At 48.7% G+C, this 14,298-nt stretch overlaps 1 protein-coding gene across 4 annotated transcripts; it reads right to left on the reverse strand.

Moving 5' to 3' along the window:
- Positions 1 to 893: 893 nt before the first annotated feature.
- Positions 894 to 13,833, reverse strand: NR2F2 (nuclear receptor subfamily 2, group F, member 2). 4 transcript variants are annotated; one of them, XM_012643767.1, is made up of 3 exons: positions 13,409 to 13,833; positions 5,103 to 5,630; positions 894 to 2,359 (listed from the first exon to the last, which is right to left on the reverse strand). In XM_012643767.1, the coding sequence occupies exons 1-3, from the start codon at positions 13,449 to 13,451 to the stop codon at positions 2,085 to 2,087; spliced, it is 846 nt and encodes a 281-aa protein (XP_012499221.1). In that variant the 5' UTR covers positions 13,452 to 13,833; the 3' UTR covers positions 894 to 2,084. The 4 variants fall into 4 exon arrangements, with proteins under 4 accessions (XP_012499221.1, XP_012499220.1, XP_012499224.1 ...); XM_012643766.1 differs by lacking the exon at positions 13,409 to 13,833 and adding an exon at positions 7,177 to 9,110; XM_012643770.1 differs by lacking the exon at positions 13,409 to 13,833 and adding an exon at positions 7,103 to 7,166.
- Between the last annotated feature and the right edge of the window lie 465 nt (positions 13,834 to 14,298).

The following is a 14,298-nucleotide window of genomic DNA, read 5'->3' on the forward strand; positions in this document are numbered from 1 at the left end:
GAGGAAAAAAAAAAAGACTCAAACAAATAGTTACTACTTCCAAATCAGCACACTCTGTAAAGTTTCCTTTTCCTTCCTTCTTTCTTTCTCTTTCTTCTTTCTCTTCTTTTTCTTAATTTGGCTTCTAAGGACAAAGGATCTCAAGAGTAGTACAGATTGTAGCTACACAATCTGAAATGTCAAAATGTCGATGTGTTTTGATGTACATAACTCCAATGGAAAAGCTTCCCTTGACCTGTGCTCATGCTCTCACAGACTGAAGGTGATGGGGGGAAGGGAGAGGCAGCCCAACTGCAAGTTATCATATATACATTAAAAATAGACCCTTCAGTGCTATCATCTATATCACTGAATTTGAAATCCTCTCAACAACCACACTAGATGAGAACCACAGAATATTTTTAAAAATCACACCTACTTAAGGAAAAACTCCTTGCAAACAACTGCCCTCTATTTACAATGCTGTGATTAGCTTGCTTGACTGATCTTCTGCGTAACTGTCAGAAATGTACAAAAGAGTATTTTTTTCTGATCATAAAATAGATACTGATCTCAAGATTTCTAATACTTTTTCACAATACCTTCCCTAAGCAGGCACTTAAGTGTGACAAATATAAGGGCCTTTTTTTTCCTGGAAAATCCATTTTTAATTAAAAGGAGGATTAGGTGAATGGGGGTGGTTTACTATATCAGTATGGCACTTCCTAAACCATAGATAAACCATTAACTTCAGCTCCCCCCCACACACACCCAAATTAAACAGGCAAATACACTAGTCCACCTTTGAACAAACTGACTGAGGGGAGTAAACAAATGGAGCCCCCGGCTGCTCAGCGAGAGCTCACAGGGGCTCTTCTGGATGGAAAGACAGTGACTGGGGACAGCCAAACAGGTTTCAGATATCAAATAATATTTTAATTTCTGAATACTTTCAATTTTCCTTGGAATATAACACACAAAGACTCGACCAAACAGTTCAGTTATTATAACTTTTACAGTATACAGAAATGTTGCACTTAAAAAAAAAAACCTTCAGTTTTTTTAAAACACAAACTGTAAACTCTAAGATACTGAATCAATCACGTTACCTATAAGTGCCAACAGTGTTATTTTGTCATGCTGATTTCAATGGTATTTTTTAAAAAGGGAAAATATCAACAATTATAATACAAAGGGTTTGCAAATATACAAACAGATATAGGATTTTCATAACAATTCAAGAACTAAGCGGGACCCAATTCAAATTACAAAAGTTCACTTTTTATTCAAAACCTCAGCATGTGTCTTGGACACATTCCTTGGCTGCCAATAAATTCCACAGTTCATTCTCTTTCTTAAAATATTTTTAAAAAGCTAGGTTTGTCATGGTATCTTTTTTCGGGGGAGGGTAGGGGAAGTTAAGTGTTGCATGTGGTTCCTCCAGTTTTCTAATTAGAGTGCTCAACTCCACCTAAAATTTTTGGTCACCACTTGTAAGTGCGTTTCCATCATCTCTGAGTTGCCTTTTAAAGTTTTATGTCTTCCTATGATATTTTCATGGACTCAGTTTTAATTCTTGCAGAACATATATTTTAATGATACACAGTTTTTAAGAAGCCAAGATTATATCAAAACTTATTATAGAACCACAGAATAAACTGGTTTGGAACCAGAAAAGTACAAAAAAGAACAGCTAGAGGTACATAGACACAGGACAATTAATAATTTGGAAAAAAAAAAGACTTACTTTCCCATTCTGCTAATTTTCTCCCAATCTCCTTAAATGCACTTTTAGCAATATTTTTCAAAAATTTACCAAAAAAAGAAAAAGACTAATTTCCTTTTTATACAAAAATGATAAGTAGCAAGTTGTTCTGACCGACACAGGAGTTTTTTTTTTTAATGCATTCTGTAAAAGTTCATTTGACAGTCTTTTTTTTTTTTTTTGAAATTCACAGTCCATTAAATTCTTCCCCTCTCTTCTTTTAGCAAACTTGTAACATCCTTTTATATCCTTTCTTAACAGAAGGAAATTAAGCAAACAAACCAGTCTTTTGCCTTTTCTTTCTCTGTTTCACTCCCCCTTCTTATTTTGATTTATTTATTTATTGAATTGCCATATACGGCCAGTTAAAACTGCTGCCGGACAGTAACATATCCCGGATGAGGGTTTCGATGGGGGTTTTACCTACCAAACGGACGAAAAACAATTGCTCTATGACTGAGGAGGAGACGGTGCGGAGGGAAGGGAGGCGAAGCAAAAGCTTTCCGAATCTCGTCGGCTGGTTGGGGTACTGGCTCCTAACGTATTCTTCCAAAGCACACTGAGACTTTTCCTGCAAGCTTTCCACATGGGCTACATCAGAGAGACCACAGGCATCTGGAAGAAAGTTAAAAAAAAAAAAAAAAAAGAAGAAGAAGAAGAAGAAGAATTCAGTCATCAGATTAAGAGGTTTGAAATGGGTCACATGAGGTGTGTGCACAGTGCTCTGTCAAACTGCCCCAACCGGACAGAGTTGGAGCAAATGTCTATGTACTGAAAACTTGGGGTGGGGGTAGGGGTGGCGGGTTGAGAAAGAGCATGAGATGGTCCTGGAGTGTTTGCTTTAAAATAAAATGCAGCTCAGAGCGCTACAGGCTTTCACTGCCCCAGTCCTCAGGCTGGGTCACTGGGAGGCCCAAGCAAAAGTACATTGGGTCTATCTGGCCCATGTCAGTAAACAGACAAAACCAAAACTGCCAGCACTCTTCCCCCTCCTCTGTAAATAATAGTTCAGCTTATAATTATACAGTGGTGGTGGTGGTGGGGGAGGACAACCTGGCCCAGCCCCAAGTAATGGCGTCCACGACCCAGCCTCAGATTCTCCCCAAAGAGGGCGACTCATTTTTCTCCAGTCTTTGAAACTGATTTAAGTGGCCCTTTAAAACTGATCTTGTCAGTTTAGCCTATTGAAGGGCAGCCATGCAAACTGTGATCTCTCTGTTCATTTGAGCTGTTTCTTTTCCCCCCTTTTCTTCTCTCTCCCTTTTTCTCCCACCCCCCCTTTATTTTTTAAAACCCAGGTCCCTCCAAGAAGCACCCCCTCCCTGTTATCTTCAGGAAAACACTTTTCTTTTTCTGATATGTGAAAATACAATAAGTGCCTTTGAAATGAGAAGCTTCTTGGTAAAGGCGGTTCAGGTTGTGACCTGACCTTTTGGGGTTCCCCAGACAAGACTGGGGTTAGCACATGCATATTGTGAATCATTAAAACAGATATTCAAAAACAGCCACCACCATCTCCACCCCAAGAACCAGAACACACAGGTAACCTTCTCATATGTGTACCCAGGACTCTGCATGTCTACAAAATGCATAGGTGTCTACGGTCAGAAACTAAAAGATCTGTTTGCATAGGACTCCTTCCCTCGGCATCAGTACTGTGTCTCCCTCTGAATCGGATAATAGGAACCTTTATCTCTTTGTAAGGGGTTGTGCATTCTCCACACAGGCCTCCACATTTTGCAAATAGTCATAAATTAAGCTGTTACAACAGTATCAGGCATTTTTTCCCCTTGAAAGACCAAGGGTAAGGCTAAGAGCTAACAATGATATCAAGAAATTAACCACCACCCTCTTTGTCTGAGAATGTGGGCTGAGTGTCGGGTTGTGGGATGGGGTGAAAGTGGCTGTAGGGTAGGGGAATATCCTGCCTGTATATTTGCATTAAGCAAACGTTCTAGATACGAGGGGCTCATGAGAAAAACAACCCAGATCCATGCCTCTGCATACAGCTTCCCTGCCCAGACTCTGCCCTCTGATCAATACCCAAAGACTTCCAAAGGCAGAATCTGGGGTGACTGTCGGGGGGAGGTTTTATGTGAAAAGCAGCAATGTGTAAAAGCAGTTTGAAGACTCAGAAGCTGCAAAAGATTCAGCTATTTTTTTTTTACCTGACTCCCCAGACTTCTTTCAAACAATAAGGAAGAGACTGTGGACCTCCTTTTTGTTTGCCACATAAACTACACATCTCTCCTAGTTTCCTGATTACAGGCTTAAAAAATTGCAGTGGGTGACTAGGTTCCAAGCCCTGCCAATGTCCAAATGTTTGTTATTCTTAACCGGGAACCCCTTTCCCCGTCTCAGCCATGACAAAGGGATCAGCTGACAACTTAGTACAAGAATGTGAAGGGGGGTGGTGATTTCCACCCACCTGGGCTATGCTGAACTCAGCCTGGAGGCAGCCAAAAGGCTCAGGTGTGGCCCCAAATGGAAAGCCAGACACTTTCAAAAATCATTTGGCCTCAAGAGTTAATTAATATCAGATCTATTACTCACACAGGTTAAACTACATGCAAACTAATTAGATTTCATAATGCAGTCAATGATGGTTTTATATCTCCAGCAACATTCATATCTACCTCAAGTTGGCATACACTTTAGGCTGTTTGAAAATAGCCTAAAGTGTTTGCCTGGGCAGGGGCAGCAAGAGGCCAGAGTCTGCAACTTCCAGCAGACAGTCTGAGGAGTTATGATGGTCCCTGTCCTCCTCTCACCCTTTCTTGACAGCTCTTTTCCCCTCTCCTGGCAGTCTGCATTATTTTAATAAGAATATGATTTTGAAAATTGCTGCCCTCAGGTTGGATTTGCTGGGAGTTCCAAATCCTACAGAGTTAGCAGGCAAACTTTTCCCCTGCAGGGGCAATGCCTAGGCTACTCCCACTAGTTCCTGTGCCCAGGGGCATCTCCTGGGGGCCCAGCCAGGATGCTAGAGAAAACCAGGGGCTTGAGGAGATTCCCATGGGGCCCAGCAGGCCCATAGGGCCTGGGCTCAGGGAGAGAGCAGGAGACTGCATCCCAATCTGGATACTGTAGCAAGGGACATAGGCCTGAGAGGCTTCCCTGTGGCCTATTTTGGGAGTCTATGTCTGAAGCATCCTTCCTGCAGCCCAGCCTTCTTCTCCTCTCCCCAGGACAGGCCTGGTGGTGCCCAGCAGCTATACAAAGTTCCTACTTCAAGTTGCACTCAACAGTTTGGCCTTTCAAGGGGGAGGCTGGGCTTGCCCTGGGGACTCCCAAGTTCTCTGGGCCCTAACCCTGGGCTAGGAGCTCTTGGGCATGAGAGGACAGGGGTCCTTCCTACCTGAGGTGAACAGGACTATGGCCTTGAGGCAGCTGTACTCGGCCGAATCGACGTGCAGCGCCTTGAGCTTCTCCACTTGCTCTTGGAAGATCCGTATGTGGTCCATAAAGGCGACCACCCGGTCGGCGGACATGGGCGAAGCGTGCAGGCCTGCTGCGGCCAGGAGTGGGGCGACGTGGAGGGGCATGGAGCACTGGGCAGCATTCAGCACAAACAGCTCGCTCCAGGTGAGACGAAGCAGGGCCACCTGGTCCGTGATCTGCAGGTCAGGGAAGAAGGGGATGTTCCGGGCCCACTCGACGGCGCTGAAGAGCATCCGTGCGGCCAGTTCGCAAATGTTCTCGATGCCCATGATGTTGTTGGGCTGCATACACTGGCTGCCGAAGCGCGACGTGGGATAGGGCTCGGCGCGCAGCAGCAGGGAAATATATCCGGACAGGTACGAGTGGCAGTTGAGGGGGTCCCCGTTGGTCAGCGCGAACTGCCCATGGGTCGGCTGGGTGGGCGGCATCCTGCCCCTCTGCACCGCTGCGGGGAGGAAAGGAGACACTCCGCAGTTAATGACCAGCCTTGGTCCTCAGGTCCCCCAGCAGGGTCTGCCCCAGCCCGACCCCCATCTACCCCGGACCCCGAGCAGCGCAAGAACCAGGCAGGCCTGCCACAGACCTGGGAGCCGCAGGGCTCCCGGCACCACTCCTCTCAAATCACCACCCAGGCAAGCTCTGACGGCCAGAGGGGCACACTTGCCTCTGAGGCCCGCTCGGGGCTGGTCCGCCGAGGACCCAGAATTGGCCACTTTGCCTCGGGGTCCACGGCGCTGTGGGCGGGATGTAGCATTCTGAGGGCATCTTTCTTCTTTACAGCTAAACAGCTGATATTTCTTATTGATTGGAGGAGAGGGAGCGGGAGGGGCGAGTCTGGGGGGAGGGTGAGACGCTTTTGCAAAAGACACAAGTGTTCACCCCAGACGGCCTGTGGCCGCCCCTGAACGACTCTCCCCCAAACCCCGCAGCCCCAGGCCCAGCCCCAGCCCCAGCCCGGCGGGGAACCCCTGGTCAGAGACAAGCAGAAAGCCGAGGTCTGGCGTCAGTCTAATCAGTGTGCTCGAAGAAAGAGACCGAGGGAGAGGGCGGAGAGAGACAGGCCGGCCAAGGCGAGAGGAAGCCGGGAAGAGGCAGGGAGCGGGCGGCCGGCACCAGCGGAGCCCGGGCAGGGCATATGAGGGCCGGGGAAAGCCGGCGAAGCTCCAGCTCAGGCTGTTATCTGACTCCGGACCGGGAGAGTCGCTCTCTCAGAAACACAAAGAAGCCCCGGCGTTGGCTCGCCCCAACCCGGAGCCCGCGCCCCGCGCCGAGCGCGCCATTGGCAGAGCACGGCTCGCGGCGCTCGGCGAATTTTATATCACAAAGACCCAACTCGCGCAGAGCGAAAGCAGCCGCCGAAGGCCCCTCGCCCACCCTTTCCTACTTCCTATTGCGTTCTCCTCGATTCAAAAGTGAAAGGAAAAAAGAAAACAGAGGTATTTTTTTTTTTTTAGCAGAATGTTAATCCATGGAGGGTCACATGAGCGCTGCCCGGGCGGCAGCGTTAATACGGCGAAGTGCATAAAATTGCCATTTGTAATTTGAACCTCCTGTACAAAAGTACAATCTCAGGTTTTTTTTTTTTTTTGAGAAGGTGGGGGCTGGGGAGAGGGGTGGAGAGGAGGGACATATGTTGAACATGCAGGAAAAACAAGCAGAAAGAGAGAGAGAGAGAAGTAAACCAGGCTTTAAAACAACAACAACAAATACCCCATCCCTTGCAGAAAGGCGGACTCCAATGAACTCGCAATCAATGCAAAGAAAATGAAAACAGCCCAAAGAAAGAATAGAGAAGGAAATCAGTCGGCCAAAGCATGCGGATTTAGGGGTCTGGGTTCCAGTGCAGAACTCGCTTCTAGTATAAAACCCTTTCCGCTGCAATACGAAGAGAAGAGCTTGGGGCTTCTGTGTCCTTACCCAGAGCAGGCTAGCCAAACGCACCCAGGGACCCGGGACCCCGGGCGAGGGGAGGAGAAATGAGAGGCCGATACCTTCCCGTCTCATGCCCACTTTGAGGCACTTTTTGAGGCGGCAGTACTGGCACTGGTTGCGGTGGTGCTGGTCGATGGGACAGTTCCGGTTGGCGCGGCACGTGTAGCTCAGGTTCCTCCGCACGCTGCGCTTGAAGAAGCTCTTGCAGCCCTCGCACGTGAACTGGCCGTAGTGCTTGCCGCTCGACTTGTCCCCGCACACCACGCACTCGATGTGTTGCTGTTGCTGCTGCTTGTCGCTGCCTGGGCCGCCAGGGCCGCCCTGGCCACCGGCCGCCGTCTGGGCCGGCGTGCTGGCCGGGCCCCCTTGGCCGGGCGTCTGCGGCGTGTGCGGGGCGCCGGGCGGCGGGCCGGGCACAGGCGGCGCCTGCGAGGCCTGGCTGCCCTGCGAGCCGGGCACCTCGTCCTGGGGGTCGCGCCACGTGCTGACTACCATTGCCATATCTATGGGGGCTGCGTCCGGACTTCCTGCTCCCCTGGCTGCGGGCGGCGGCGGGGCGGCGGCGGCTCCCGGGTCTCGGGCTCCGGCGCGCCGCCTTTTGTGTGTGCGAGGGTGCGAGAGGGCGCGGGAGGGCGCACCGGGTGGCTCGGGGGCTGGTTGGTTGAGGTTGGTTAGTTTTTCCTTTTTTGTTTTTGCTTTTGCAAAGTTTTGTCGATTGCTTGTCTGGCCCGGTGTGTTTGTTTTGTTTGTTTTCCTCGGCTCAGCTTTGTTGGTTTCGGGGGGCTTTCCGCCGGGAGGGGAGGGGAAGGGGACAGGAGAGCGAGTGGGAGCAGAACGTGGAGAGAGAGGGAGGGGAGGGAGAGCTGCAAGTCGATTGTCTGGCTTCAAGACAGAAGTAGGAGGCAAAAAAAAAAATCTCTCCAAAGATCTCGCTCGCTCTCACTCTCTCCCTCCCTCTCTCGTTCACTCTCTCGCTCTCAGAGCTGGTGTGCAGCCGAGGAGTTGGCGGAGGAGGAGGAGGAAGAGGAGGAGGAGGAGGAAGAGGAGGAGGAGAAGGAGGAGGAGGTGGAGGAGGAGGAGAGGCGACTGTCCGGGGGCCAAGTCCAGGGCAGCCCACAGTCAGCCATTCAGGAAAGCCATCGAAATCAGGAGGACTAGGAGATCGGAGGCGCCGGGCGCGGGTGCGCCCAGGGAGCCAGGCAGGCCGGGGCGGAGGCCGGCGGCCCGCGGAGTGGCCGGAGCGCTGCCCGGGTCCGGGGGAATCAGCATGAAAGTGGTCCGCGTCGGGCGCTGCGCGGCGTCGTCCTGGCGCTGGGCCGCCGCCGCCGCCTGCCCCGGGCGCCCGGCGCGCGCCTCGCTCGTTCCGGCCGCTGCCGCCCGCAGTCGCCGGGTGGAGGCCGCTCGCCGCTCCCTGCGGGCCGCCTGGGCCGCCGCCGCCGCCGGAGCCGCCGCCGAAGCCGCCGGGTCGGGCCCGGAGCCGCCGCGTCTAGCGCCGCCGCCGCCGCTGAAGTCGCTGCTGCCGCTGCTGCCGCCGCCGGAGCCGCTGCTGCTGCTGCTGCCGCCGCCGCCTCACACACATAGGGAAAGAGTCAACTCGCCGGCGGCGGGGGAGAAATGATAAAAGAGAGAGAGGAGGGCAGATCACCACCTAGAAGCACATCCTTCGTGCGCAGAGGGGGGAGAAAAAGACGGAAAGAAAGAATGAAAGAGGGGGAAAAAGGCAGCACGGCACCCGGAGAAAGGAGGCAACTCGGGGAGAGGAGGAGGAGGAGAAGAAAACACACACGCGCGCACGCACACACACACCGCGGAGAGAAAAGAACAGAGAATCAAAGTGATCAAATATGCTAAAAAGGGGGGCGCGGGAGGGAATGCGATTTATAGGCGCCGGGGCTGGCAGAAGTGGCTTCTCCGCGATCAGCTCACTGAGCTCTCTATATAGTGAACTTTGACACGACTGCTGCAACTTAGCGCACGTTGCCATGGCGACGGCGCGCCTTATAAGGCAGCAGCCGGGGTTGGCCTGGCCAGGAGCGCGCGCGCCGCCCCCTCGCCGTCATTGGCCGGAGCGCGGCGGCCCCGCCATGGCGGCCGCGGGCGCAGCCCGGTCCTAGCGCGAGCGGTGTCACTGCCGCGACGCGGGGCTAGCGGGGGACGAGGGGGGGCGGGGACCCGGTGGCCGCGCTGCCGCTGCTGCCGAGCGGGGGATGGGCCGTGCCGGCCCTGGGAGCGCAGCCCCCGCTTTCCCCACACCCAGCACCCGAGGTTTCTGCCCTGGCGGGGAGACTAACGCAGCGCGCACACACAACGTCTCTTAAAGGCTCCGCGAGAGGCTTTGGATGGAATCGAGGACTTCGCCTGTCGCAACTTGGCGATGCCACGAAATCCGCCGCTCGCGCACCACCCGGGACTCCCGGCGCATCTTTTTGCCCATAATGCCAAAGAAAGAGAAAAGTTCTCTAGTTTCTTTGCAGAGGGTAGGGGGTGGCAGGTGGGAAGGTGCCAGGAATTGAGCTTGCAGGCATTTCCAAAAGAAAGATTTGGCCAAATCCGGGTGATGGTAAACCCTTCTCTTAATCAACTCTGATCACTTGCTCTGTTTGATGGCTCACTTTTTTTTCTTTTTTAGAGCAAAAAAGTCGTTTAGCGTTTGTTTTCTCCTTGTAGGGTTAACATTTCACAGGTATGCAGCCTGACATTTTAATTGCTCAAATAAAGCATCTCGGATGCTAAGAAGCAGAAGTAGACTTCATCTCATTGTCATGACGCAATTAAAATCAATTTTCCTCAACTTTATCCTCTCTCTTTGGTTTTAGCTAACTCTCAAGCCAACATCCTGCCACACACCCCATCATGGTGAGAGGGAAAAGACTGCTGCCTGCTGATGGACAGGCGGAGGCAGCCGCCAAGCCTCCTCTATGCACACCCTCTGTACACATATGTAAGCGCACATGTATCAGATGCACATTTGTCAATGTACACAGACAAAGACTTCAGCGACTATGCTTCTAGGTCATAGAACAGTTGAGTACAGACTTCATTGTTCTTCAAGTTCCTTTTAAGCATTCATATAGTCATTAAAACACACCCAGAGATTCTGCCCCACATTGGAAATAATACCAGTACAAGTTACAAGAACCACACACAAGCCATATTCTATCTCAAGAGAGTCACTGCAAAAAGAACAACTTCATAACCTATGTCATTCTGCTTAATGTGCTAAAATCATTGATACGCTTGTGTTTTGCATTCCAGGGGGTTTGGTGTTAAACATCAAACATGTAGAATTGCCCCCAGAGCACACTATATTCCAACGCAGTAAACTTGCTATTTGATTATGACCAATTAGTGGACTATTATTATTCCACATTTATACAAGAAAATTGTGTCTCCCTTATACACACTTTGCACCAAGAAAAACTGTATGCCGGCAAGCCAACCAGGTTTATGAACAATTAAAATATTGCACAGAAAAGATGCTGAGCTCCAGGGGAAAAAAAATGAACAAGTATAAAGAGTAAATTGACAACTACAGAAAAGCAACCTTGGTAGCTGAAAAATTGAAAAGATAAAGGTATTTTTAAAAATAAACCATACATATAATTGACATGTGTAGATTGCACTTTTGCATTCAATTCTTTTTACACATATTGGCAGAAAAAGAGGTGGGGACGAAGTACAGATATGGGCAGATAGGGGCTGGTTTTTAGGAAAAGAAAAATCCTCTTTAAGCTTCACTCCTAAAACAACCTAAGCCCTCACTCTTTCTCCGCGGAAATCATATTTCACTAAAGCTGCAGGTGCTGAGATTTTTTGAAAATTGTAAAAAAAACCCACAAAAAACAAACCTATAGTGGACACTGAACTATCATAAACCTAGTGTGTAATAAAATTGCCACAGAGTGAAGCCAAGCTGAGAATTTCAGGTTGATAAGAGACACAATATAACTTTCTCCTGAAGAGGACAAGAAGGGGGGAAAAGAAATCATTTCGAAGGAGAAGGTTTTGAGTTTTGTTTGTTTGTTTGTTTGTTTCCTTTCAACCTCTTTGACTCAGGAATTGCCTAATGCTACAAATGTCAGTGGATTAGGGCAAGTTCAGCAGAGATGTGGTGAGGCTGGGATTGAGAGAGGAAATCTAATGGGCATTCCCATCTCAATTTAGTAGAAGATGAAAATAATTGATTATAGGGAAATCATAATCTTGCCTCTTGAGTAGGGAGACTTCCATAGCAAGATTACCTTTTACAAATATTTGAAGTGGCAATTTTGAGAAGGAAGAGCTTCCCCACTCCATTTAGAGGTTTTGGGAATTTAAAGTACACTCTGACCGCTTAGATTGAAAATGAAGAATTTCCCAACCACCTCTTACAGAATTGGAGCCTGCTAGGGAAACGATCACAGGGCTGCCATGAAATTAGAGGTGTTTCACTCTGTATTTTAGGACTCATTCAGTTATGAGAATGCTATTACAAAGGGAAAAAAAATCACTCTATAAATTGTAGTTAAGTTTAGTGCATAGAAAAAGAGATAGGATTAAAGACTAAGAAGAAAAAAAGGCAAAAATATTTTTAAATGTCTTCTTCAGAGATGTTTATGTGCTGTGACTCTAAGATTAAAAAGCTCTCAGACTAAAAGATAAATATCTATATATTGTTATTGTTTGTTTAAAAAAACCCAGCTCAGTCTTTTATTGCAGATGTAAATTTATTTTAATGAAGGGAATGGCAAGTTTTAATTTGGCTAGAGAAAGTTGGATAAACATTTGTCCTAATCTGGAAAAAAAAAAAAAAAAAAAAAAAGAAAGAAACTAAAAACTAAACACCCAGGAATATAATTTTCTTGTAGAAAGTGTCCTGATGGGCTGTAATTCTTTACAGATTAAATCACAATATGAATACAGACCCCAGCAAATGCCGAGTTTAACTCTGAACTCAGTGGAAACCAGTTCCATCCTCCAGGATTCATTGAATTCCTCCTTTCCCTCAATCTAGTGCGTGTGTGTTTTTCTCTTCCACCACACTGGAGCTCCATGAATAGGGAAAGGGGCTTCCATTGTGTCCCTCTGAACTTCCAAGTCAATGCAATTTTTAACCACTGGCTTGTGGTACTTTGAAAATCACCAGGGGCTGTCAGAGTTGGGTCCTCTGAAAAATTTACAGTGCTAAATCAGAGCATATGCTGGGAGGGAAAAAATTGCTTAAGATTGGAGCAAGTACAGTATCTGTCTGCCCCCTAGTGTAAGAGTCCTCGCTGCCTAAAATTCAACTTTAAAAGAAAAGGAGCTCTTAAAGGGAAACGACTTTGGGCTCACGTAGGCATAGGAGAATGAAACTTCTGTACATTTTAATCTGAATAATTCTTCAGGATTTAAAATTAATTGGCTCTGGCTTGGTTGGACCATACTCGGATCTCGCCACCTCTGCGTTTCCCGAGTCACTGGCGAAGAGGTGATTTTTTTTTTTTTTTGAACTGGGTTTATGTGCGTCCCCCTCACCCCCTCCTCTCTTTTTCTTTCTCTCTGTCTCTGTCGTCTCTCTCGCTGGCTTTTTAAAAATGAGGAACCGTTCCTTGAACGTTCTGGACAGAGCACAGAATTGCTTCTTAAGTCAGCCCGGCGCGGTTGCAATAGACAGCAAAAAGGTAAACGTTTGCCTGAAATCCGCACGCCAGCTCCACCACCCCGCCCGATGGTGAGTACCCTTCTCGTTGCGTTTCTCCTCCTAGCTTAACCGAGCGCTCGCCTACCCGAACGGCGGCCGAGGGCGCTGGGCTAGGCTTTTCTCCCTCCCAGCCTGCCTGGCTGTCAGTTGCACAAGGTTGCAAAACGAAGCGCAGAGGCAAATCGAACAGTAAATTCTGGTACTTAGTGAGAGCCTTAGCAGCTCCTTTGCTAGAAAACCGAGTCGTCTGCTGCTTGGAAAACCACGCTTATAGGACTGATTTTTAGTTTGCTCTATGGAAGGAAATGAGTTTGAGGAGACAGGACGAGGGGATGGGAGGCACCGCAGTCTTAACGCTTCGGTTTAATCATATTTTGGCAGCTTTGCAATTGTATTTTCCCCCTCTCCCCCTCCACTTCTCCTACCACACACATGTAATAAAATATGGCAACGCATTAAATTGACTCTGTTCCCCCTTCCCCGAACCCCTTAAACCACAGTCCTAGGCATTTCATACACGTTAGCAAACCGATTTTTTGAAAAGCCCCAAGTCATCCCCAACCCCACACAGCACAAGGAGAAAAGTGAGAAAGGAGAGAGAGAGAAAAAAATACTGTAAGTAAACATACCAAAACCATATTTGCCTTGTTCAAGGTCCCAAACCGCTTGCATCTTCCTCCTAAACTGGAATAACTCTCCTTTAGTTTGGCGGGTGAAATAAACGCTTTGTTGGCCCCCTGAAAAGATGTGTCTTTGATAATTAAAGAGAATCTCTTCCTCGGTGTTTATCTAAGCGATTGTGCAAACTGATAAAAAGTAGGCACTAGCCTGCAGGGAAAAAGAGGAAAGGTGAGGGGAGAGATCTTCCACCTCAAGGAAGTGCTTCCCCATGTATTAGGCGCTCTCAGCCTTGGAAAACCCTGCACACTAACTTTAGAGAGACAAGGTTTCAGGGAGCTTTGTACATAGCTGCTGAGGAATGCAAGCCTCGCCTTTAAGAAAAAAAACCTCAAACCGTAGGTAGGAGATGTCTGGAGTGATCCTTGTCTCTCATCTCATTCCTTAGAAGGAAGAGTGCGTTGTTACACCTTGTTTGGGGCTGGAAAGACGAGACTTTAAAAACACCCGTCCAATTGAAAAAAATCTCCCAACTTAATGAGTTTAGTCGTAGGCTGGAGCAAACGGCTCAGCCTCAGCAGAAAACCGCCAACAACCATAGGCGGTATTGCAGAGCAAGACGACCCAAGGCACAGCCAAATTCCACTGTTTGGGGTCGAGAGGGATGGAGGCTAATCCTAAAGCAAGTGGGAAAAAAACCGAGGTGGGAGAGGAGGGGGAAAAAACAGCAGCCTCGCAGACAGGCAGACAGGCTCCCCTCACCCTGGATCAAAGATAGAACGTGAAACAGGAGGGCAACATTTTTCCTAGGAATCCGTTGGAATCCTCATTTTCTACTTTTAACTCAAGTCTCCCCAAGTGATTTTTTTCCCCCTCTCCCCTGTGGATTTGTGCCTCCCCC

Source organism: Propithecus coquereli, unplaced genomic scaffold (genome assembly GCF_000956105.1).
Source record: "Propithecus coquereli isolate 6110/MARCELLA unplaced genomic scaffold, Pcoq_1.0 Scaffold20, whole genome shotgun sequence".
NCBI classification, from domain to species: domain Eukaryota; kingdom Metazoa; phylum Chordata; class Mammalia; order Primates; family Indriidae; genus Propithecus; species Propithecus coquereli.

What these genes read in the sequence shown, in the direction of transcription:
- NR2F2 (XM_012643766.1), bottom strand. Translation starts at nt 7,618, where the DNA reads ATGGCAATGGTAGTCAGCACGTGGCGCGACCCCCAGGACGAGGTGCCC. An exon ending in AGTGGGCATGAGACGGGAAG is followed by an intron (nt 5,631 to 7,176) that starts GTATCGGCCTCT and finishes TCCTCCCCGCAG; the next exon opens with CGGTGCAGAGGGGCAGGATG. An exon ending in CATAGTCCTGTTCACCTCAG is followed by an intron (nt 2,360 to 5,102) that starts GTAGGAAGGACC and finishes ACTTTCTTCCAG; the next exon opens with ATGCCTGTGGTCTCTCTGAT.